Source organism: Heloderma suspectum, chromosome 2 (genome assembly GCF_057233095.1).
Source record: "Heloderma suspectum isolate Gila_16-S chromosome 2, 16-S_ref, whole genome shotgun sequence".
NCBI lineage: Eukaryota > Metazoa > Chordata > Lepidosauria > Squamata > Helodermatidae > Heloderma > Heloderma suspectum.
This window is the reverse complement of record NC_139459.1, coordinates 143,595,129-143,620,826: the sequence shown is the minus strand read 5'-3', so window position 1 is coordinate 143,620,826 and position 25,698 is coordinate 143,595,129. Positions and strand designations below refer to the sequence as shown.

General features: G+C 45.7%; 1 protein-coding gene, 1 long non-coding RNA gene and 1 pseudogene across 6 annotated transcripts in view; 2 read left to right on the top strand and 1 right to left on the bottom strand.

Moving 5' to 3' along the window:
- LOC146352896 (protein CFDP2 pseudogene) overlaps positions 1–25,698 on the top strand; it is a 1,048,348-nt pseudogene that overhangs the window by 154,543 nt on the left and 868,107 nt on the right. The gene's annotated exons all lie outside the window — the stretch shown is intronic.
- Positions 8,327–19,858, bottom strand: COPS7A (COP9 signalosome subunit 7A). Of its 4 annotated transcripts, none has more exons than XM_084835179.1 (9): positions 19,798–19,858; positions 19,434–19,530; positions 18,773–18,983; positions 17,090–17,165; positions 16,229–16,317; positions 15,949–16,151; positions 12,956–13,061; positions 9,191–9,342; positions 8,327–8,988 (listed from the first exon to the last, which is right to left on the bottom strand). In XM_084835179.1, the coding sequence occupies exons 3-9, from the start codon at positions 18,932–18,934 to the stop codon at positions 8,949–8,951; spliced, it is 828 nt and encodes a 275-aa protein (XP_084691305.1). In that variant the 5' UTR covers positions 18,935–18,983; positions 19,434–19,530; positions 19,798–19,858; the 3' UTR covers positions 8,327–8,948. The 4 variants fall into 4 exon arrangements, with proteins under 4 accessions (XP_084691305.1, XP_084691304.1, XP_084691303.1 ...); XM_084835177.1 differs by having other exon boundaries at positions 8,335–8,988; positions 9,191–9,345; XM_084835178.1 differs by lacking the exon at positions 19,434–19,530.
- LOC146352922 (uncharacterized) lies at positions 19,996–23,919 on the top strand. The gene is made up of 3 exons (XR_014787887.1): positions 19,996–20,325; positions 20,971–21,320; positions 23,621–23,919. It is a non-coding gene; the product is annotated as an uncharacterized LOC146352922 (long non-coding RNA).

Genomic DNA, 25,698 nt, shown 5'->3' with positions numbered 1-25,698 from the left:
AGGCTCTCTTGGCACCCTGCTCTACAGTGTGAGCAACGATGCTTTAGCCATGCTCTCCCCTTATCTGTCTCAGGTGCTGACTCCCATAAATTAGCCACCATAAGTTGAGCAGAAGTGCATTCCAATGAGAGGGCTGTGTAGAAGCCTTTGTTCGTATTCATGCTGGAGAGGAGCTTACAGAGCCCATTGCTTGTGTCTTACCTGGCGGTATGTGTGGAGCCAGCTAGTAGGCCAAGCCAATGTTGCTGGCCTCGTAAGGTGCTTCCAGATGGAGGGCTCCTAGCACTTCCAGTCAGAAGGCCTCGTGCAGCTATTCTGTCTTTTCCTCCGTAACGGATTTTCCACAGTAAGAAAAAAGACAGAAGCAGCAGTGGGAAAACGCGTCGGGGGGGGCTCTATGAGGGGAAGACATCATCATCTGGACACCCCCCCCCCCCAAATTCTGTGAATGAAGCAGGGCAAAGACACGATAAACCCTCATCCGGAAGCACCCTTAGTCCAGACTCACTGCAAAATATGGTCCTGGCCCATACTAAGCTGGAGAGTATTGGTGACAGCCCAGCATTTTGGAGCCAAAGAAGAACCTAATTGCATCTCCCATGGTGATAAAAATATAATAAACTAAGTAGCCAATAATTTGCTGGCCTTTAATAGTATCCTAACTTCTGCCAGCTGAAGTGAGCTGGTTTATCCTGCTAAATGAGAAGGTCACTCCTGCCTGCCACTCTTGGAGCATTACTCTGCGATATTTCCTTAACCTCAGTGTGCATTTAGACAGCTTTAAGATAGAGGATTGGGACCACCGCTTGAGCTGTCCCCTGAGGTGTACCACTGCAGAACGGGGGAGGGATTTCCATGGGGGTGGGGTAGATTCTCAGCAAGATGTCATCATGGGCCACTCTTTTATATATATGAAATTAAAAGGAAGGGAAAAGGAAAGCTATGTATTCTATCACAACAATGTTATGTGGTTGGTTTTTAATATCTCATATCAGCCATAGCAATGTTATAAACACAGGTCAAACAGTAATAGAGGAACTAGAGATCAAATCGCCAACATTCGCTGGATCATGGAGAAACCAAGAGTTCCAGAAAAACGTCTATTTCTGCTTCATTGATTATGCTAAAGCCTTTGATTGTGTGGATCACAACAAACTGTGGGAAATTCTGAAAGAGATGGGAATACCAGACCACCTTACCTGTCTCCTGAGAAACCTGTACGAGGGTCAAGAAGCAACAGTAAGGACTGGACATGGAACAACTGATTGGTTCAAAATTGGGAAAGGAGTATGACAAGGCTGTATATAGTTGCCCTGCTTATTTAATTTATATGCAGAGTACATCATGAGAAACGCCGGGTTGGATGAATCACAGGTCGGAATTAAGATTGCCGGGAGAATTATCAACAACCTCAGATACGCAGACGATACCACCCTAATGGCAGAAAGCGAAGAGGATCTCAAGAGCCTCTTGTTGAGGGTGAAAGTGGAGAGTGCAAAAGCTGGTTTGAAACTCAACATTAAAAAAACTAAAATCATGGCATCTGGCCCCATCACTTCCTGGCATATGAAAGGGGAAGAAATGGAAGCAGTGACAGATTTTATTTTCTTGGGCTCCAAGATCACTGCAGACAGTAGCTGTAGCCATGAAATTAAAAGACGCTTGCTTCTTGGGAGGAAAGCTATGGCAAACCTAGACAGCATAGTAAGAAGCAGAGACATCACCTTGCCAACAAAGATTCATATAATCAAAGCTATGGTTTTCCCAGTAGCAACATATGGCTGTGAGAGCTGGACTATAAGGAAGGCTGAGCGCCGAAGAATCGATGCTTTCGAACTGTGGTGCTGGAGAAGACTCTTACGAGTCCCCTGGACTGCAAGGAGGTCAAATCAGCCCATCCTAAAGGAAATCAACCCTGAGTACTCATTGGAAGGACATATACTGAAGCTGAAGCTCAAATATTTTGGCCACCTAACGCGAAGAGAAAGTCCCTGGAAAAGACCCTGATGGTGGGAAAGATTGAAGGCAAAAGAAGGGGACAGCAGAGGATGAAATGGCTAGATAGCATCACCGATGCAATGAATATGAACTTGAGCACACTCCGGGAGACAGCGGAGGACAGGAAGGCCTGGCGTGCTATGGTCCACGGGGTCACAAAGAGTCGGGCACGACTGAACAACAACAACAAACAGTAATGCTTCCCACTTTTTCTAAGGCAAAGGATTTATGCCCTTGCCATAGACACCCACCCAGTATATTATCTGTAGCAATTATTTATAACTCTTCAATTGTTCAGAAATACAGCTGCTCCTGGGGATAAGTCACATGAAGACTGAACCTGGGAAGCTGCCTTCCAATATCCATATAGCCCAATACAGCCATGCAGCCCAATACTGTCTACTCTGACTGGCATGTAGCTCTCCAGGTATCAGCAGGCAAGAGTCTCTTTCCCATCAGCTGCTACCCGATCCTTTTACCTGGAGATGCAGAGACTAGGCAACCTGGGACTTGCTGCACAGAAACCTTGTGTTTTACCACTGAGCTATGGCCCCTCAGCCCCAATGGGGCAACTTAATTCTCATTTCCTGCAGACCTAAAAGTGTGGGATGTTTCAGCCCACACTGGTCACTTCCCGCCCCACATAGCTAACAGTCAGGGGCCAATGAAGTTTGCCTGACTGGATTTCTCCAGTGCATGCAGAGGCATCCTGAAGCAAAAGGGCACTTTCCCTAGAGTACTTACTAGGAAAGTAGCTCCTACTTTGCCATTGGATCCAGGCTGAGATTGCTGAATGGTCCTATTAAAATTAATGAGAAAGTTAGTGATGATTTAAATCCCATTGATTTCAATGGGAACTAAATGCAATTAACATGCATTGTAAGCCTGTGCATGTTTACTCAAAGTAAGTTCTGCTGGAGAATCTGGTATGACTTACAGCAGAGTTGCTTTGTGGTAACACCGCATTTATTATTAGAGGGAATAAAAGCAGGCTACAGCCAGTCTAGAAGAAGTTAAAATCAACTTTATTACTGCTTTTATACACATTGTTGAAGAAGGCTATCTAACACTGTTCAACCACAAGCACTCCATAAGAACATAAGAAGAGCTATGCTGGATCAGACCAAGGGTCCATCTAGTCCAGCATTCTGTTCCCACAGTGGCCAACCAGCTGCCTGCAGGAAACCTACAAGTAGGACACAAGTGCAACAGCACCCTCCCACCCATGTTCCCCGGCAACTGGTGCACATAGGCACACTGCCTCTGATACTGGAGGTAGCATATAACCATCAGGACGAGCAGCCATTTGTCAAGAATGTTGGCCTGCTTTTCCACCATGACTCTATGCCTTGCTGTCACGTCTGATGTAACTACCTGGGAGTGTGTTATCTGGGAAGCTCCTCAGTCCTGCTGCTCAAAGCCAGGCTCAGTCCTCATTAATTGGGAGATAACAGCTGGGTTTGGTGGGAAGACCCTGCCTCCTCTGGGATGAGGGTGATGCACCCAGGGACTGGGCTGGTGACTGGCTAAGGGAAATCTGCCCTGGATTGCCAGGCTTTAAAAGGAGCTGAGGTCCCAGGGAGGCCTGGTGGTCTCCCTTCATTATGGTGGTTCTTGGACCTGGTGTGATGGCTGCACTCTATCCTGGGAGGCCCTTACTCTGGTATGTACAAAGATAGGTTAGCCAGCTTTTGTTCTTTTGCTTGGGTGTGCGGTTAAAAGGCTGTCTTTGTATTAAGGTTTCTTGTTCAAGTATTTCAGCTTTGTACCCCTTTGTACAATCTACTACCTCCAATCTTCCCTTTTCCTCTACCCCTCTTCTCCTAAATAAACATTCATCCAACTCAAGGTTGGTGTGATTTCTTCTGAGTCACCTCAGTTCTAATTTCAGTGCCTTTTGGCCTAAGAAGGTAGCTACTGGGTGTCTTTGGGGAATTTAAGTCCAGGAGTGGCCTGTCCTACTTTACAGGAGAGTTGGAATTTGTTCCAGCGCTCCTTCATGCCATTGATAGCCTTATCCTCCATGAATTTGTCTAACCCCCTTTTAAAGCTATTCAAATTGGTGGCCATTACTGTGTCTTGTGGTAGTGAATTCCATAGTTCAACTGCGTGAAGAAGTACTTCCTTTTCTGTCCTGAACCTCCCACCAATCAGCTTCATAGGATGACCCCAGGTTCTAGTATGAGAGAGGAAGAAAAATGTCTCCCTGTCCACTTTCTCCACACCTAAAGCTGGGTGCATGAGTGAAAGTAAGCAAAAGCATGAGATATGGTTACTTGCTTCCCTCAGGGAGAGAGCACATGTTGCCTGTCGCAGAGGCAAAGAGGAAGGAGAGGGAGTAGGAGAAAGGAACGGATCAAGTTACAGGAAGACAAGGGGGATGAACAATACAAGCTGCTGTTGATACAACACATTCTCTATTGCCTCCCAGTGTCTGGAAGCATCTAGAGATGCTCCTCTTATCCAACAAGTTCCAATGTGTTCAGTGAGGATTACTCCTACGAAAGTGTGTTTAGAATTCCAGTCTTAGTCTGGATCCAACCCATTGTGTGCAATTGGGAAAGGACAGCTTTGCCACATAGATTAGTGGCTTTAGAACTATTTACCTTCAGGGAATCCATTCCACATCCACTAAGCTCTCAAAGATCTCCAGGGCATTGCAGCCAAGTCTGGGACATGCTCTAGGATGCATATTCCATTTAGGCAGAGTGGGATTTGGCTATATTTTCTTGGGGCTCGCTTTTGCTCCACTTTGAGGGTGTGACCTAGAACAGACCCAATGTGCTCCTATACCAGAAGACTGTTGCAGAAGACTGTTTGTGGTGGGCAAGTTGTTTTTCAGGAAAGCTTGTCTACCACAACTGATCTCATTGAGGATTCCCATATAAACTTTCAAAGAAATTCAAGCACACAGATTGGAAACCACTGATCTAGAGACATGCTTTTTACTGCAGTAATCATAGCATGCACATATACACACTTTTTACTGGTTAATATGTTTAAATACGCACCACTTGGGCTGTGTAACAGGACAGCATTGCTTCTGTTACCAAGCTGGGATATGAGCAAATTAGTGAATGAACAACTCTTAACAACAATGTAAATAAGTTAAACCCAACATTTCTTGAAACCGAACAGCTACTCAAGAGCTCAGGCAGAGTGTATCCTGAGCAGGTCATACATCAGTCCTTAACTAATAGCCTGTCATTTAACTGTGTGGCTATTGTAAGCTTCAAGATGGCTTCCAGTTGGTCGATTAACATTTTATTCAACAGAGGACAAAAGAGGAAAAGGGAACAGAGTTTAAGTGCAGCATTGCACAGCCTGAAGGATACACATATAAGGAGAGGAGGTTAGAAAGGGAGAATGAGAGGGCACTATTAAGAACAGCAGACATGGGAGCTAGATGATATCTGGGCCATGAAGCATAACTTGCTGGGAAATTCTTGTGCAGCACCAGCCCCGCTGGAATGAAAGGGAACTGTGTGAGTACGGAACATCAAAGAGCAGCTTTCTCTAGATGTGAGGATGAAGAGAGGGAGAAGAAACAAGCACAGCCTGTATGTTATTTTTCTTAGCTTCCCCAAGATTTCTGGGGAGGGAGGGGAGATGATAGCTGAGGATGCCAGGCACCAAAGATGACCCTGTACACTTTCAAGCAAACTGCCTTAAAAATAAGTGCAATTGATAACTTTGGGGTTCATCACACGGGGACAGAAATCCGCATCAATACTAGGACTTTCTCCATCCGGTTTGATCATGGGATTAGATCAGGTTCCTTTACATCGTTGTTTCTATCTTGTTATATTCCGTTCCTTACCTTTTAACAGGGCGGCGACTTTTCTGTCTGTGAAACTCTTATCATGTAACCCCGACTGATTATACTTAACACCCAGCTGTCCGTTATTATTTTCCATGTGGGCAAGAAATAAGTCAGAACAGATCCCAAGAAAGGTTGGCTGAGGAGACCAGGGAAGCAAATGTCAGAAAGTCAAAGCTGCCACTTAGAAGAAGAGTCAGTCCTTCCACGACCCTGACGATACTTCAGAGAAGAAGCTGTCTTCTTCTGTTGCTGCGCCGGAGGCTGATATAGTGGATAACAATCAAAGCATACGGTTGGTGACGGAACTACCTGCGTGGCTTATAATGATGCTGTGGAGATTGAGGACCCAAACCCATCTTTTGGGGGGTTGGTTTTGCCTTCTGAACAGAGTCCATTTGTTCATCAGTTTTAGCATTAAAGAGCCCTTCACCATCAAAGGGCAAATCCTCAATCTGTGACCAAGCCTCAGGAGTTAAGCCCGCAGACCTTAACCAAGCATGTCTCCAGAGCGCAATTGGACCTACCACTGACTTAGTGCTACGGTCGGCTTCATGACGGTAACTGTTAATCTGCTGGAGAAACTGGTTTTTATGAGGTAAAGGTTCAGTGCATTTATATGTGAGTGTAAAACTAGGGCCAAGATGAAGGGGTTAACTATACAAGGGGAAAAGTCATATTTTTCTTGAGGCTTGAGCCAGAGAAGAGATACAATGTAAACACAGCATGCTGGTAGTTGTCAATTGGCTGTTAGCGTAACCATTAAGAGGGTGTGAAGCTAGGTTCTGGCTTATATATGCGAAGGCTGGATCCAAGTTGGTACCATCTGATTGGAAGAGTGTGAAACATTTTAAAGATGTCCACTGGTCATGAGTTTTAACAGAGGTGATGTGACACAATACCACAGCAAAGCTGATATCCTGGAAGGTTCTGACTGGAACAAAAGTAACAATATATAAGGCGCTGTTGCAAGGCATCAGGGGAGCTTGTCTGAATGTGTCATCAGGGAAGAGTGTGTTATTGAGTGTCTTCAGGAGAGACTGAGGGAGACAGCAGTTTGACTGGGAAGCCAAGCTGGAAGCAGGCAAGGAAGGAGCAGAAAAAGGCCAGCAAGTACAGAGAAGACGACTCCAGAAGCAGTTTTCAGAAAGAGGCAAGGCCTGGGTAACAGCTAGCAGAGGTCTGAAAGCTGAGAGGCTGCTAGACCAGATCGAAGATTTCAAGGAAAGCCTGATAAACTACCTTAAAGGTCCCAGGTGGTAGTCAAACCTTACCAGAAGTACATATTAAGCCCTCAGTACAAGGTCTGTGATTTAACTGGGGTGGAACTTGATAGGGGAATTGGCTTAGGTTTGGAACTGTAGCTTCAGTAACCTGATTGGTGGTAACAACAACAACATAAAAGCTTTGTTTTAAAGTAATCGTAAGTTAAGCTTTTGGAGTTTTTTTAATAAAACATTTCATATCTTTGTTTACTATACTTATACCTCTGATTTTTTTTTCTCACACCTGTGTCTAGCTACCGTAGGTAAAAGGGGCATATTAAATAAATGTGTGAAGTTTTATGGTGGCAGCAGAAGCAAATGGTAGGAAAACCTATGCCGGGCGTCTTTCACGTTTTGGTGTTAATAGCAGTAGGCTGCCCCAATGAGTTGTTGTTCCATAGGATATAATAAAATATGGCGTGATTTATATTAGAAATTGAATGAAAACATTGCAACAAATTCAGCACTCTGATGGCATCTGGGACAAATGCAACAGTTATACTGTGCTTAAATTGTATGACAAACATACAACTAAAGCACAGTATGGCTTGGTTCATATGTACAATGTCATGCACAAGTGGGAGAGTGTGGGAGGGCTGCCTCCCATGTGCCCACCACTTCTGATTTTAAACAACAACCTACACTTGTCACACTAACAACCCATGAATGAGCCATCTGAACCTGGACACTTTGGGTTATTCGTGGGTTAAACCACCTAAAGTTAATCCATGGTTTGTTCATAGGCACAGTGCACAGCCCCTCAAATAATGGGCTGCCGAATGCTGCTGTATGTATGAACAAGCCCAATAAGTCATGCTTGGCCCAGATGCCATCAGAGTGCTGAATCTGTTTTTTCAGGCCACGGAAGGAAATGCTCACTTCATTTTGTAAGTTTCAACATGGTCAGAAACTGATCCTCATTCTTTAAAAGCCTGTTTGTTTCTAGGATACTATGGGGGTAGGTGTGCAAGTGTGACTCTCCAGGAGTGCTACAGGCTCTTGCCTCCTGCGTTAGTTCTGACACACATTCCACAGGTTGGCCATCTACTCCTCCCTCCCGTTTCCAATCTCTCTTTCAAGCAAGCTGGAAAATACTACCATCCAATCCAATAGGAAGCCTTAGCTGCACACACCACCTCCTCTCCTGTTTTCCCATCAAAGAAAATGGTCTCCACTGCTCTAGGCTAAACAACAAGTATGTGTCCACAAACCACCCCGAAAGAGAATTAAATGACATCAAAAAGACAGCTTCTGTAGATATGTCCATAGATTTATTTTTTAAATTGCTTTATATATTTATACTATTTTTAAAAACAATCCACCCAACACACACTCACCGCTCTCCCCTCCCCGATCCCAGCAAAGCAAAACATTGAGATGTCAAGCTGTGTCCCAGTGCCAATGTCCCAGGATTTGCTCACAGAACTGTGGCTACTTGGTGCCAGATTAATTTCCACCCAGGCTTCCACAATATTTTGTTGGTGCAAATGTAATTGAAACAGAGGTCATTTTATGGCTCTTTAAAATGCACCCAAGAGAATGGGGATGGGGGGAAACAAAGGGAGACAATGTAAAAAATAAAAAAGCTGGTGACATTCAAAACAGAAAAGATGTGAAAAGAATTATTGGAGGTAATGAGAGAGTACCTGAACATACCAGGAGAGAAAAATGTAAATGAAGAACCATACGTGTGTGTGTGTGTGTGTGTGTGTGTGTGTGTGTGAGAGAGAGAGAGAGAGAGAGAGAGAGAGAGAGAGAGAGAGAGAGAGATGGGTGAGGGAGGGGTTGCACAGAAAGATATCCGGGTTGGAGAAGAAAGCACCAAATGTGGGACACCTGTTCATCCTCCCCAGTCAGCAGTCCTGCTAGTTTGATTTTGACCAGATCTTTGCGCTGCCTCGGAGCCTGCAGAGAAGGAAAAGGTCTCGGAATGAGCACCAGCAGGGTTTTGCATTATGACCAAACTAGGGGCTTTATAGACTCTATAGGTTAATAAACATTGCCCAAAGGAAGAGCTAAGCTGCAGGTGAAAGACCAGGGGGCTCTTTGCTTTCCTGCCCCAAGTGCAACGAGGCAACAGCCAGCCTGGACTGAGATTCCACCTCACCCTTTGCCCTTGGAAGCCTTTTTGCTGGCTTGGCGCTGGTTGGTACCCGGAGCAGGCTCCCGGAGTTCTGACAGATGCTGCTCAGGATCCTGGGATGTTGCTGCTGCAGCTGCTGCTGTCGTCACCTTAATTGTCTTCTTCAGATTTGCCACCTGCTGGGGCAGAAAGGGGGATGGGGGAAGAAGAAACAAGAGGAACAAAATTAAAGTGCCAAAATAAGTCAGACTTCATTAACACACACATGGTTCAACAACAATACTGGAAAGATCTCACCAGACATCCCTTCCCCTCCAGCCAAGGTATTCAGTTTAAAGTTCCCTTTTAGGAGGGCTCTGTCTTTCTTTTATAGATATTAATTTGATTGGTTTTCTTAAGTAGATAAAAAACATATGTCTTCATTATAAACAATAATCAATCATTGGGTGAACTGCATATGATTAAACAGTGACATTTTACAATTAATTAGGTGTACAAGGCTCTGTCTCTCTTAAGTTGCCCTCTGGTGTTCTGAGTGGCCACTACAGGAATATCCCATTCAATGGGAAGTTGTGTATTTTTGGAGAGGATGTGGATGAGGTTTTACCTCACCACTTGCTGACTTGCCCTATTTATCCATTGGTATCTGGAACCAGATGTTTTCAATATTGATCACAGGTCAATGTTTATTTATCTGGTCAAAGAGAAATAGCCAAATAAATGAAAAAGCAGCCTACTTTACTTTTGTTGCATTGCATGCACTTCAAAAATTCTCTAGGACCATGTGGTGGATTGATTTAATGATAGTGATAAATGCTTGTTCAGAGAACATGTCTTCTATATTTTATTTGGAATACTGCACTATAATTTTGTTTTGACTGATGGTCTAAATAAACCTACCTAGTACAAATGTTTTCATAGTCACAGACCTTATTCCACTCTGTCCCAAGCTTCTGATAACTAAGGGACACATTTTCTGAATTAAAAATGGAGATGGACTTCTCTTTTATGGTGGGTCATTTTGGATCTGGAATGACTAAATGTTACAAATATACTGAAGGCAGACTGACCCAACTCCAGGGGAGGCTAATTAGGAGGAGCACAACCACAGCAATAAATCATGCAGAGATGCAGCAGGGAGCCTCCTCTGTAGGTGACTACTTCGGGCTCATAGGGACTCTTTATTTAATCCATCAGTTTCTCCTGGCACATAGCTTAAAATGTTGCTAGCTGTTAGAACCAAGTTTTGCATGTGGTGGGGGTCCTGATCAAAGGCTTACTGTGAATTTATTAAAAGCACCTGTCAGGACCTAGCTTCCAATAGATTACTGAACTTCTGACAGTGGTCCTTGACAATAAGCATAGCATGTTTTATTAATTCATTAATTAAAGGGTATTTATATGCTGCCTTTCTGAAGCCAACCAAAGTGGTTTACAAAAAATTCAGAAGATAAAACAAACAAATAAAACACATGGCACCTTTTATCAACTACAGCTGGAGTGCTAGCTGCGTCTCTTCACAGAAACATAGGAAGCTGCCTTATATGGAGTCAGACAACTGGTCCATCTAACGCAGTACTATCTACAATTACTGGCAATGGCTCCAAAGGGCTTCAGACAGGAAGTCTTTCCCAGCCTTCCTGGAGATGCCAGAGACTTGAACTCAGGCCATGTTGGATGCAAAGCATGTGCTCTACCATTGACTTTCAACTTCTCCTCATCTCCTGAAGAGAGATGGTCCTGCCAGCTATCCATGCTCTAGTAACATCCAGACTGGATTAGTGAAATGTACTTATATGCAGGGCTGCCTTTGAAGATAGTCAGAAACAAAAACTGGTACAGAATATGGTGGCCAGATTGCTAGCTGGGGCTGACTATGAGAACATATTATTGGCTTTTACTGTTGTTTTTACTGTTTATGTTTTTATCGCTTTTAATATTTTAACTGTTTCATCTATTTTATTGCTGTAAGCTAACTTGGGAGGGCTTCTGCCCTGAAAGGCAGCCAAGAAATTTTCAAAATAAAATAAATAAAAATAAATATATTATGCCAATATTAAGAGTGTATACTGGCAACTAGTTTGCTTCTGGATTTAATTCAAAGTCCTGGCATCAACTTTTAAAGCCCTCAGTGGCCTGGATCCCAGCCTTCTAAATGACTACCTTCTTCCACATGAACCTGTCCATCAGTTAAGTTAATCTTCTGGAGCTCTTTTCCATATGCCCATGATTTCTGAGGTTAGGTGGGTGACTACCAGAGAGCGGGACTTCTCAGTGGTGGTGCCCAAATCATACAACGTCCTCCCCATGGAGTCTAGACCCATGCACCTGGTATCTTCTTTACTATCTTTACATGGTGTGGAGAATGTGGATAGGGAGACATTTTTATCCCTCTCTCATAATAGTAGATCCCATTGGGGTCATCCTATGAAGCTGATTGGTGGGAGATTCAGGACAGATAAAAGGAAGTACTTCTTCACACAGTGCATAGTCACACTATGGAACTTGCTATCACAAGACGTAGTGATGGCCACCAACTTGGATGGCTTTAAAAGGAGGTTAGACAAATCCCTGGAGGAGAAGGCTATCAATGGCTTCCAATCCTGATGGCTATGTGCTACCTCCAGTACCAGAGGCAGTATGCTTATGTACACCAGTTGCTGGGGAACATGGGTGGGAGGGTGCTGTTGCACTTGTGTCCTGCTTGTGGGTTCCCGGTCAACAGCTGGTTGGCCACCATGTGAACAGAATGCTGGACCAGATGAACCCTTGGTCTGATCTGGTATGCCTCTTCTTATGTTCTTTTCTTTTAAATACAAAGTGAGGGATGTCCTGTTCTCCAATGCCTTTAATAATATCTGAGACCCCTTTTAATTTCCCTTTTACTCTTTATTGATCTTTTTACTTAGGTTTATCAACTAATTTTTATCATTTTATGGGGTTTTATTGTTGTTTTTCATTTTAGTCTTATTATTATAAATTGCCTTCAGGCCATCTGGTGATAAAGTGGAATAAAAATCATATAAATAAATATCTGATGTTTATTTATAATCTCATATCCCAGCTCATATCCCTGATAGGAACATGCTAGTGCATATATATGGTAAGGCTGATACTGTGCTCAACTAGAAATAATAAAGAGTTTGCTGGATTCCTAGGTTCCTTTATCTTAGGGGTGGGCAATGTAGTGCCCACGGGCACCAATGCACTCCCAGACACCTTTCTTGTCGCCCACCAAGGTGCCCTAGTCATCCCATTTTTTTTTTTTAATTAACAAATTTTCTTAGCAGCAGCTGGGATTACTGTGAAATAGGTCTTTGTTGGTGCTGGAAACTGTGGGTTCAAAGGAGTTGTGTTGGGGCTCAGCCCCCACTTCTGCATGGTATTCAGTCTTTGGGGCAGGTTATTTGTCCTTTGCCATGCTTCCCATGGTAGCCATTTTGTGGTAGTGGCCAGAACAGTTTTTTCAAATTGTCAAATGTGCCCATGGCCCAAAAAGGTTGCCCCTCCCTGATTTATCTGTTGTACTGTATGTGTAAAGAGACAACCTGACTTTGCAATTTCTAGTTGCTGATACATTTTGAAAAAATGGAACTGCTGGCCAGAGAGCAAATCTGAAAGCCAGCAAATGCCAGCCAGTGTTTCAGGAGTATACACACAGCATATAAGCCTAGACAACATGAAAGAATGACAGAAGGCTGCCAGTTAACATAGTAAAGGTAATGCTTTTCAATTTCACCATCATGTCTAAAGTCAGAGGGAGGCTCTGCTGCAGCCCTTCATGCTCACCTCACTTTCAATCTGCTGCTTCAGACCTAACTGCTGCTCTTTGTGTTGATTAGCTCGGCTAACTTGCTCTTCAATGCTGGAAAGGACAACCTCGCAGCCTTGGCACCTGTGAAGGACAGACAAAAGTGAACAGGCAGGACAAAGGCCCAAAAAGAGCTAAGGCAGCAAACACTGGATAGGAGAAGCATCAGGGCTTGGATATCTAAAAGAAACAGGCATCAAATGAAGAGGAGGTACAAGTGATCTATTCATACAGGAATGACAACCAGGGAAGAAGTGGATATGACAACAAAAGGCACCCTGGTAGGAATGAGACTGCTTACCCCAAAACACAGGCTCCCTATTGAGGAAAACTGGATTAAATATACAAGGCCTCAGTGCACATATAAAAGTACCACAAAGGACATTTTGCTAAGGTTAGGACCAGGGCTGCGTGTATGCCACAATCCTACAAAAGTGCAGAAAAAGCACTAAATGTGATTATAGGGCAGTATCCAACTGTGCCATTTTGTTAGTGCAAATGACGTTGTGCTAGTGGAAACTAGGTTCTGAACTATGCGCAAGAGAACAATCCAACGAAAGTTACTTTTGCACAAGCAGTTTTGCATAACTTTTGCGCAACCCGCTCACATAACCGCTTCTGCAAGCATAACGGGCAACTGCTTGCACAACGGAAAGATTCAGTGGAGCTCTGGTAGTGCAATTTGAGTTTGCAGAATGTCACCATTGGATACTGCTCATAGAACGTAAGTTCCTGAATATCTCAGCTTTCATTTACAAAAGGAAAAAAAACCCAAAGCATATTTCTAGCCTTTATGTAAATATTTGTTTGAAGGTATGCAGGCAACGTTTGGCGAAGATTCAGAAGCAGGGGGTGGAAAGAAGATTTCAAGTGGTCAGAGGATGGGCCTTCACTGCTCTATGTAGTTCCTTGTTCCTCTTTCATAAGAACGTAAGAAGTGCCATGCTGGATCAGACCAAGGGTCCATCTAGCCCAGCATTCTGTTCACACAGTGGCCAACCAGCTGTCAACAGGAAACCCACAAGCAGACAGGTGTACTGCTTCTGATACTGGATGTAGCATATCACCTTCAGGACTAGTAGCCACCGATAGCCTTATCCTCCATGAATTTGTCCAATCCCCTTTTAAAAAGGTGAAAGGTAAAGGTGTCCCCAACCAGTCGTGTCTGACTCTAGGGTGTGGTGCTCATCTCCATTTCTAAGCCGAAGAGCCAGCACTGTCCGAAGACGCTTCCGTGGTCATGTGGCCGGCATGACTGAACACCAAGGTGCACGGAACATTGTTACCTTTCCCACCGAAGCGGTACCTATTTATCTACTTGCAATTTCTTGCTTTCGAACTGCTAGGTTGGCAGGAGAATCCCCTTTTAAAGCCATCCAAATTGGTGGCCATCACTACCTCCTGTGGAAGTGAATTCCATAGTTTAACTATGCACTATGTGAAGTACTTCCTTTTATCTCTTCTGAATCTCCCACCAATCAGCTTCATGGGATGACCCCGGGTTCTAGTATTATGAGAGGGAGAAAAACGTCTCCCTATCCACTTTCTCCGCACCATGCATTGTTTTGTACACCTCTATCATGTCTCCCCTTACTTGCCTTTTTTCTAAGCTAAATAATCCCAGTTGCTGTAACCTTTCCTCATAGGGGAGTTGCTCCAGCCCTATTATCATTTTAGTTGCTCTTTTCTAGACTTTTCCCAACTCTACAATATCCGGGTGGGTGGGCAGAACTGTACACAGTATTCTAAGTGTGGTTGTACCATAGATTTATTTACGGGGCGTATGAACTTGGCAGTTTTATTTTCAATTTCTTTTCTAATTATGCCCAACATGGAATTTGCCTTTTCACAGCCACCGCACACTGGGTTGACATTTTCATCAAGCTGTCCACCACAACCCCAAGATCTCTTTCTTGGTCAGTCACCACTAACACAGATCCAACCAAATTACACTTGAAGTTGGGTTTTTTTGCCCCAATGTGCATCACTTTACACTTGCTTACGTTGAATCGCATTTGCCATTTCGATACCTATTCGCCAAGTTTGGAGAGATCCTTCTGGAGCTCCTTGCAATCCTGTTTTGTTCGAACCACCCTAAATAATTTGGTGTCATCAGCAAACTTGGCCACTTCACTGCTTGCTCCTAATATCTGATCATTTATGAACAAGTTGAAAAACATTGGTCCCAATACAGAGCTCTGTGGGACCCCACTGTTTACATCCCTCCATTGGGAGAATTGTAATGTTTGTAGTACAAAGCTACTTTTGCTGTTATTAGGCCAGCTCAAAGGTCACAAAAATGTGCAAGCTTTTAAGAGCTCCAGATTTCTTCATCAAACAAGATGTTACCAACAGTAGGGGCTGGAGGGGGGGCACAGTTGATGATGAAGATGTCTGCATAGGAGAATCTTAAGATGATATGGTGGAGGATTTGCAGACATTCAAACCCTTCTCCATCATATCACCCTAAGATTCTGACTATGCAAACATCAACTTTTTGTTGCTCCCACACCAATCTGCTTTTTGTAACACCTTGCCTGATGGCGAGATCTGGAGATCTCAATAAGACCCTAATAAAGGTATTATACAAATATGGGCTCTGGATTTCTTTCTTAAGGCCAACATGGCTACCTTTGCTTTTTTCTGTTATGTTACTGTAGCTTTGGGGGGGAGCTAACAAAGGAGGACTTCCAGGGGCTGCAAGGTTTGGTGCATAAAGCCTCTTGGGCATCCTTGCAACACAGCGTTAGGCTGATCAGGGGACTGATGTCAAAACCAGCAAAGGAGGAGGAGGAGCTCAAGCCATTGCTGTTTTTAATATCAGCCCCGTGATCAGCATCACATCTAGCTTCTCCCATAGAAAGAACTCAGGCACAACATCTTGTGTATGTAGCATGAGTGTTTATGCTTCTTTGCTGTTCTAGAGATGTACTCCCCACCAGCTTCTGCAAGCTCAGGGAGTCTTCCTTACCATTCCTGAAGGGTGCGGGTGATAGCGCTGAGCTCCTCCCTGCGGATGTCCCGCCCAATGCTGTAATCCACCTCCAGCCGCTGGTTGCGCTGGTCTAGGCTCCCCCGCAGTACATCTGCATACACTGCCTCAATCACCAAGTCCTCTAGCTGGCGCACATTCTTCAGCTGGAGCTGCTCCAGGAGCACCGAGTAAGGGATGCACTGTGGAAGACACAAGCCGATGTGAGGTGCAACCTCCAGAAGAACGTGGATAGGCAATTAACGGATGTGTACACTACCTTGAGCTTGGAAGCCAGTGTGACAACAGACAAATGGCGCAGTTTGTTCTTCTGAGCCTCCGTTAAGGGAGGCAGATTCCCAGCTTCAGCTGCTCTCAGGAGACAGAAAGAATAACAACAGTCACAGCAGGTTAGATACCCTGGAATGAATTCTCACCACCAGCTTTGGACGAGGTCCCCCCTCTCTTTCCATACTCGAGTGTTCCTACAAATTTCTTATCCAGTTCTAATATCAGTCTTGGACACCCTACTCCTGACTGCTAAAATTGCTTATTGTCTTCAATAAGCTTCACCAACTGACCAAAATTACACAAGTAGAACACATGCAGAGTAATTTATTCAAACATCCTGTACTCCTACGTAATTCCCACTCTCCTTTTGGGGTCTAGATCCTGAAGGGACAAAGGCCAAACCAGGCCTCTCGATTTCAAGTAAGTGTTTGATGTTATCCCCACTGCTACAGAGTCTAGTCAACAACAGCAGCCACCGTACAATGTGCTTCACATTCCCCCCATACGTTGAGACATAACACAGATGTGGTAGAAAAAGTAGCCACAAGAAGGATGAAAAGAACAGAGCCAGAGGATGGAGGAGATAATACATCACAAGCTATTAGACAACTTCCAACATAATCTGATATGTAGTGGCCCCATCCTTTATCCTCAACTTCTTTTTAATCTGTAAAATTTTCAATCCATGTCCTTCTGTGATTCTTGGTCCTAGGGAGGATTGCTTCAGCACTGGTGCTGTCCGCTTCCTAATTTAGAATACAGGGGTTTCTTGCTTTCCTGTACCCTCCCTCTCCATCAGCATGTTCCTCCCTTGACTACTCCTGTTTCCTAAAGAAAAGAGGAAACATACCCAGGTAATCTGAATACGTCCCATATGCAAAGACTGTGAGCAGGCGGAACACAGGGGAGAACTCACTGTCAGCTAGCTGTAGAGAAGGGGTGGGGTGGGGTGGAAAGATACCAACATTCAGTACAAACAGTAGAAAAATGGCAAAAATTCTTATTGCTTACAAAAATGTTCCCAATTTGCCCCTAGGTCAGTGCTGCCACAATTTTATTAACTAAGCTGAATTTTGCCCTTGCTCTTTTTTCACTCAGGATTCTCAGAAACTTTATGGGCCCATTCCATGAACCGCACCTACACCCCAGATGGACAGCAACATAGGCTGTGGTGAACCTTTATCTGGGCTGTACCACTCCAGACAAAGGTCACATGATGGACTGTTCCACCACCATTAATTAATTTAAAAATCCTTGTACCCAGGGATTATTAAAAAAAACTATGTACAGGGTAATTTTAAAAAATTCCCTGAACAGAGAAAACTACATGATAGGAAGAAGGGTTCTGGCCTAGCCTGCTCCTAGACATGCTAGTTTTCTATGTACAGAATTGCTGTTTCTCTTTGGAGGAGCATCCAGTGATTTGAGACTCCATTGGGAGACAAAGATTTACCACCTCAATGAGAATTAAGACAGGACATGGTTGTTGCACACATACTCATCACAGCTTTCTCCAGTGTAGTGCTCTGGTGGCAGGGATGCTGCATTTTATAGGTGCTGACAATTAACCTAACAAAATGCAATCCCTGCTCTTTTACAGAGTTAGTCGGTGACCTTGGGCCGGTCACTGTCTCTCAGTCTAACCTACCTTATTGCCTTCCCAAACCTGGTGCCTCCTAGATGTTGTAGACTCCAACTCCCATCAGCCCCACTCAGCACAGCCCACTGTTAGGAATGCTGGGAATTGTAGCCCAAAACATTGGAGAGCACAAGGTTGGGGAAGACTGGTGTAATTAATAATAATTGGTCAGAGTCTTAAGAAGGGTCTTAAGAACTTAAGAACTTTCTACTTTAAGGGAATCCTTTTCAGATTGACTCTTCTGCAATTAACCCCTATCAGGCCACTGCATGGATTCTGGGGAGCATTCAAGGGTGTACACACACAATATTCACATGGAGCACTAGCTGGGCCTATTACCTAGTGCAAACCAAAAGCGTGCCCTAGAACACACACTGATCCTCCCTTGCCCATTGGGAGGAAAGATCAGGAAGTTTGTCATTGTTGATGACTTCACTGAGGAATCCCATATGTCTGTAAAAACTACACAGATCCCCAAACACAGTTAAAAAACCGCTGACTTGTGGCATACTTTCTTCAGTGACCTCTAATCCCCATACCGTAATGCTACACACCAATTTGTAACAGGAAGGAAGAAACCTACCAAAGCTGCTCACTTAAATATAGAACAGAGAGATGCTTGTCAGGGGGTGCAAGCACCAATGCACTGATTTGGCGGGGGGGGGACATGCGAGGCTTTTAAAATAAGAAGATTGTGCTAAGAGGCATTGCCTTGCAGAACTGGGCCTCCACTAAACAAAGGTATGAGGCATTATTCAGATCCAGGAGGGAAGGGCCTTTGACTCCTTCAAATATCTACATGGAGCAGTACAGTGTTCTCTAGGCCTCCATCCCACCCACCTTCACCCGAGGCCTCCATCCCACCCACCTTCACCCGCAAGTATCAGGGCTCACCTCTCGAACACTGGGCATGTCAAGAAGCTCCCCAAAAACATAAATGCCAGGGGCTTCCAGTACTTGATGGATGAGGCTGGCCAGGGCAGCTCCACGGGCAGATTTTGCCAGCAGCAGGAACTGCTCCTGGTTCTGCCCAGTCACCTTCACCTCGGTTGCCATGGAATCACCAAATCAGTCTGCTCCAGGGTGAGGCTGCAGCCCCCACAACCTAAAGAAATAAAATATGCATGGCACCTGGAGCTTTTCTTCCCATATTTTCCCTAGAGCAACCAATCCCTGTTAAACTTGCACATTTACACATACAAATTTTTAGTTTCTACACCATTCCGATATTTATTTATATTTTATAGACCATCCCATTAAAAAAAATCTGGGCTTTAATAACATAAAACAAATTAAAAAATACAATAATACAATCAAAATATAGTACAACAAAATGCAGCATTAAAACATCAGGATACATTTCCGATCCCCTGGCATATCTACTCAGACAAACAACAGCCAAAGGTTAGTTATAGGAAACAACTTAATGCTGCCCATTTAATCCAACAGCTAGTAGAAACACCCCCCATGCCACGCTGTGTTTTCAAGTAACTCCCCCTTGCAAGGCAAAATACTTAAAGGAAAGAAGGCTGCAATCCCAAGCAGGCTCACTTACTAAGACACGCAGCTGCTAACTCAGGGTTATGCACATGGGTAGCAAAGAGCGCCCTGACACGTCTATACACGTGAATGGGGCCTGGTCCAGGGAGTGACTGAGCGAGCAAGAAGCAGGCAGTTAGCGGGGCGGCAGGACGGGTGGCGCGGAACTAAACGCAAACAGGCCCCGCGTGACGAATTCAGCAGGGAGGCGCGAGAAAGGGGAGCTCCGGCACCCGCGTCCAGACCCATCACGCTCGGGACGGGGAGCGAGCGAGCGAGCGAGCGAGCCGGGGCGCCTCACGCAGCTCCCGCGGCACCCCGCGGCACGCACCGGCGATGGGGCCCGCCCGGCAGCTTCCCGCCCGCCCGCCGCCTCGTACCTGCGGGCTCCCCTTCCCCGCCGGCAGCCGAGGATGCTGGGGGAACCTCTGGCCCGGCGACGGAGCGCTTCCGGGTTGGTGGCGTCACAGCGGCCCTTCGGGCGCCGCCTCCTCGCGCCTTCATTGGCCAGCTTCCCCTCCCCGGGAAGGGCTCGCGCGCCGCGGGGTGTCGCCCCCCGCTCGCCCGCGATCTGCTTCAGAGAAGCGCCCGGCGAGCCCGCCTCGCGCCGGGGCCACCGCCTGCTGCGTGTGGCCCGAAGCGCGCGCCCTCCCCTCCGTCCAGCCTTCCACGGCGCCCTCTCCGAGCGGGACGCTCCCGGGGGAAGCCTGCAAACGGCGCACGTGGAGCCACGCTTCCGGGTGAACCGGCGAGCGGCCCCTGCGACCTCACAGCGCGCCAGCCACGTTTCAGACGATAAGCATCGGAGTGGCGGTGGGGGGACCGCGCGGGGCCGGCTCCAGACGTGGGCCTGCTCCCCGAGACTCCTCGCCCAGCAGTGGGATCCCCGTTTATAAACGCCCTCCTAGGTAACTCCGTCTTCCCCTCGGATAGGGTCCACGGGGATGGGCGGGGCGGGGCGGGGCGGGGGCCGCTATTGGCGTGCCAGTCCCGTCGAATCCTGCGGGGTTCCCTTCTGAGCGAGCGAGCGAGCGAGCGTGGGGTGGTGCTGCACGTTTTCGGAATGCGCGCGCGTTAGGCGGTGGGGAGCCTTTTCCAGCGGGAGGGCCACATTGGCACCGGCCACGCAGCAGCAGCGAGAAGCGGGCGGGGCGCAACCACGGCGCTTCCCTCTCACACGGTGTGCAAACGGCCTCCAAAAATCCTATTTGTAGGGAAGGAAATGGGGGGGGGTCACCGAATTTCTCCAGAGGGAGAGGAAATTCTTAGTTTTGCGCAGGTAGGGCTCACTGTTGGCAGGAGTGGTAGCACAGCTTCTGTTTGTGCCCCCCCCCGGGGGGGGTTGTCTCTGTTTATTTTTTTGTGCTGCCGCTACAAGTAGCAACTGCAGGAACTGTACTGGCAGCCTGGCCCCCATTTTGCGTCCTCCACAATGCCCCATAGCTTGTGTTGTTCCAAGGCATTGTGTGGGGAGAGCGAAGACAGCTGCCGCACAAACACAAATGGTGAAGAAAATTTGGAGAAAATTCTTCAGAGTGGCCTTTTATTTCCAGGAGGATAAGAAAAGAAAAATCTCAAGAACTTTTCTGAGAAAAATGTCTATTGAGAAATCTTGGCTCAGCCCTAGTCGTCATCCTTCAGGCTTCAGCACCCAGTTTTTGAGCTTACTTAGTCACTGCAAGGTGGCCAAGGTGTGTATGTTTTCTTTCTGTTATACATCTCTTCATTGCTCTGCAGCCTCCCAGGCTGCCTGCACTTCCTGATCTGAAAAAACTCTATGGGAAGAACTACCTGACGATGTCTTCCCCTCAGCTTTAATTGAAGTGCGAAAAGCCAGAGAGAGATGATTGTACAACAAAAGATAGGGCATTCATGCACATTCCTTGGTCACCTCATAAGTAAGGTAAGCACAAGTACTGCTAACACAACCCATGAGAATTTCTCTGAAATTTTCTTCTCCTTTGATAGCAATTCCTCTTAGGTACATAGGAAGCTGCCTTATACTGAGTCAGACTATAGGTCCATCTAGCCCAGTATTGTCGACACTGACTGGCAGCAATGGCTCTCTGGGGTTTCAGGCAGGATTCCTCCCTAGCCCTACCTGGAGGATGCCGGAGATCGAACCTGTGACCTTCTGCATGTGGAGCAGGTGCTTAAACATCAAGCCATGGCCCCTCCCTTGATTTTCTATCAAACTGAATGAGAATGGTTGAACAAAATGTGGAAAAAAATTCAGCACAGCACTAACACACACAGAATTTCACATTCTCTCTCTCTCTCTCTCACACACACACACACACACACACACACTTCCTGACTAGACAAAGCAAGGGGGGAATGCTGTTGGTTCCAGACTGAGAGGGCTTCACCCACCACTCCCCTTCCCCAACTAAGAACAGCAAGCAAAACCCTCTCAACTGGTGCCTTGAGGAGCAGCTCTTCAAGGTGTTGGCTGAGTAAAAAAATACGTTTTTTAAACATATGAGGAAGCTGAACCCTGACAAGACCGAGGTACTTTTGGTGGGAGACAAGAGGAGGCTGGGGGATGTTGACCTGGTGTTGAATGGGGTACGGCTACCCTTGAAAGACCAGGTCCGCAGCCTGGGGGTCATTTTGGACTCCCAGCTGTCCATGGAGGCTCAGGTGTCAGCTGTGAGCCGGACAGCGCTGTATCAACTCCATCTGATACGGCGGCTGCGCCCCTTCCTTCCCGACCATCTGCTCCCATCTGTAGTACATGCCCTGGTCTCCTCTCGTCTAGACTACTGTAATGCGCTCTACATGGGGTTACCCTTGAAGATGGTTCGGAAGCTGCAGCTGATACAGAACGCGGCGGCTCGCCTGATTAAAGGCAGCCGCCGGCGAGATCACATCACTCCAGTGCTGAAGGAGTTGCACTGGTTACCAGTTGTTTTCCAGGCCAAATTCAAGGTGTTGGTTTTGACCTTTAAAACCCTATATGGTTCCGGCCCAGCCTATCTTAAGGAGCGCCTCCAGCAGCACCAGACAGGCCGCTTAACAAGGTCAGCCTCGGATGGCCTTCTCTCTGTCCCATCAGCCAGGACAGCTAGACTGGTGGGGACGAGGGAGAGGGCCTTTTCTGTGGTGGCCCCCACTCTGTGGAACTCCCTCCCTAGGGAACTCCGTCATGCCCCCTCTTTAATGAGCTTCCGTCGTGCATTAAAAATGTGGTTGTTCAGGCAGGCATTTGGGGTGGGTTAGGGTATTTTTAAAAAAATGTTTATGGTAGAATTTTATTGTTTTAAATTGTTTTATGGTATGTTGTACATCGCCCAGAGTGGCTGGGTGACCAGCCAGATGGGCGATTAATAAATTTAATAATAAATATAAATAAATGAGGATGGTGTGCCTTCGGGTATGTGCAGAGTACTACCCTTTCTGTACTGATGGTCATGGCTCAGTGATAGAACACATGCTTTGCATACAAACGCTCCCAGGTTCAGTCCCTGACAGGTTGCTACCCCAAGGGACTTGCAGTCTAAAACTGACACAGGGAAGCAATAGAGGAAGAGGAAAATGGAGGTATGGGAAACAGGGTAAGACTATATGATTTCAATTACAGATACTTTGGGTTAGTTACAATAAAGTATAGGGATTTGGGGAAATAACAGATGTGTCAACATGGAAGCATTCTGGCAGGCAGTTCCAGGCATAAGAGGGAGCAAGGGAAAATGGACAGAAATAACGGACATACCTGAAGATAGTAAGAATTAGTTTTCCTCTGTAACCACTTACTATTGGTGTATTTTGTAAACGTATAAACCATCCTATCCCTGGTTTCAGGGAACACAATATTTTAAAATACATAGAAGTATAAAATAGAATACTCTTTTATTAGTTAACATGACTTCAGGATGATAGAAATTCCCAGATAAGTAATATTTGTTGATAAAACTATATTTGCATATTCCTGATAGGTGGATTTTGCCCCATGGATCAAATATGTCAGTCTCCCACCCTGTCACCTTCAGTGTTACCCAAAATTTGCTGCCTGAGGCAGCTGCCCTAACATCCTATGTGATAAGGCAGCCTCTTGAGATATGTGTGCGCGTGCACCAAGCATACATTTGGTACAAACCACTAACAAAACTACAAGACATGTGAATTCAGGTTGCAACGTTTCGCCTAAATTCAGCAGTTCTGGCAGATAATCTATCCAATGATTTCTCTTCCTTTTTCCAGGATGGAAGCTATGCTGGTCCGTTGCAGCAACAACAATTAAGAGTCCAGTGCCATCTTAAAGACTAACAAATGCATTGCAGCATGAGCTTTCAGGAGCTTACCTCATAATTGCCAAGCAATGCTAGAGATGACTGTGTGTGTCACGTTACCATGCAGAGTAGATTCTTACAAAATCACATCAATGAATACATGGAGATCCAATACAACAAATAGAAGAGCCAGTCAAAGTGGTTGTGACCTTACTCAAAAGTAGTAATCACTGACGGTGATAACATAATTATATCAGTATGTAAACAATGAAAGAAGGACAATTACTTTCTGTAGTGAGCTAGCCGCTCCCAGGGTGTTTCTACATTAAGCAACCCTCCCCCCCTCCACATCCTTTCCGGAGTGTCCTGCTTTCGGTTTCTTTGCAGGATTAGGAAGGGGTCCTTTACAGGGCAGCCACATAGTTTGAACTGAGGAAGCGCCTTCCTCACTCCCTGTCTTGTGTGCAAAGGGGGTGGTGGTGGTCTTGTTTTCGTAGATTAACTTCTGCTGTACTCTTTTCTCGCAGCCCCCAGGAAACCTGACTTACTTCTGAGTAGACATACAATGTAAGATTGTATTACAACCCTATTCTGCAACCCTTGGCACACTTACGTGGGAGTAAACCCCATTGAATGCAATAGGACTTCTGAGTAGACATAAGATCGCCCTGTAAGTCTGCAATCCTTGGCACACTTACTTGGGAGTAAACCCCATTGAACTTAATGAGGTGCTCTGAATCAACAGAGGACGCTGCTTCTGAGCTTGGTGGGGTGGGGGATCAGATGTGTCTCCCTTCATTGCAGGGAGGCATTTCACCCTCTTCTCCCTCCAACTGAGAAATGTGCTCAAGCATTTACATGGCAGACACCTGGGAATCGAGGAAAGTCCTCCCTCAGCAGAGGCAGGAGTTGCAATTGGTGGGCGATTCTTGCCCTCGCACCTGTCAAATCAGCTCCTGCACACACCCCTCCCATCCTCAATGCCTTCGGCATCTTGACCGCATGCCCCCAGCAACTGAAAACAAATGCCCCCGGCAGGCAGACACAGCAGTTTCTTCCGCTATTGGAGAATGTCACAGGGAGGTCGTGGTGCTCCTGTTCCGTGGGCTGGGGAAAATTCCAAATTTATTGCGTTTGGAGAAAACACGGGATAGGCTGGGGAAAATTGTGGGAGACACCCTGGAGGGCAGCAGCGTCATCTAAAGAGCCTGCAAACTTCCGTGACAGCCATCTCAATAGCAGGCTAAAAGCTCCGTGTGATGACACCCCCCCCCCCCAGTCTACCAAGTTCAATTTTCACAGTGACATATTTGCTAATGAACTTCAGTTTCATGCTGGAATTTCCCTTTGGATTTGTTCTGGAAGAATGGTGACTTTTAAGGTCACAATATCCTTAGAAGATTGAAATGTCCTAGGAAATTGAAATGGTTTTTGAGTGCTACCATTTTAATGTCTTACTAATGCCTAATACCGCATATACTCAGAACATTTATCTTGCTTATCACGTAACTCAGTAACTCTTCAGGTAGGTTCCCTGTGAAACCAGTAATTTTGAGAAGGAAATTTGGAAGAGAAAGTTACAGCAAATAGCCACGCATAAGCCACATTTAGAACCTTTCCAGGAGGGTTACGTGGCTACTTTTTAATGAAATGTCTAGAAAAAGCCTGCACGCATGATTTGGTAAGGTGGATAGCTGATTGATAGTGGGCTTTAGCATTATAATTGGGGGCTGAGCTTTGGTGTTGCCATGTGTTTGGTTTCTACCATGTGTTCTTAAATAATTTCTTATGCTAGAATATTCATAATTAGTGTATTGTGAAAGCAGTGTGATATGGTGAATAGTGTGCTGGACTTCATGTGAAATTCACTGATAAAACCCTGCTGGTTTAAGACCAGACTTAAGGCTATCTCATGTTGGCTCAAGCATCACAAAACCAGGAAACTGGAAGTTGAAGGGCTCCTTCACACTGGGCTTTTATTCTGCTATGGAGATTGCTTACTCACAGAAGTTTGCGGGTCCTGTACACGACGCAGCCCTCATCCAGGGA

Bases quoted from the DNA above. Each gene is read 5' to 3' on its own strand.
- COPS7A (XM_084835177.1), bottom strand. From the start codon at position 18,934: ATGGCAACCGAGGTGAAGGTGACTGGGCAGAACCAGGAGCAGTTCCTG. The intron at 17,166-18,772 runs GTGAGCCCTGAT...CCTTCTCTACAG, and splicing joins ACATGCCCAGTGTTCGAGAG to CTAGCTGACAGTGAGTTCTC. The intron at 13,062-15,948 runs GTAAGGAAGACT...TGTCCTTCACAG, and splicing joins ACCCGCACCCTTCAGGAATG to GTGCCAAGGCTGCGAGGTTG.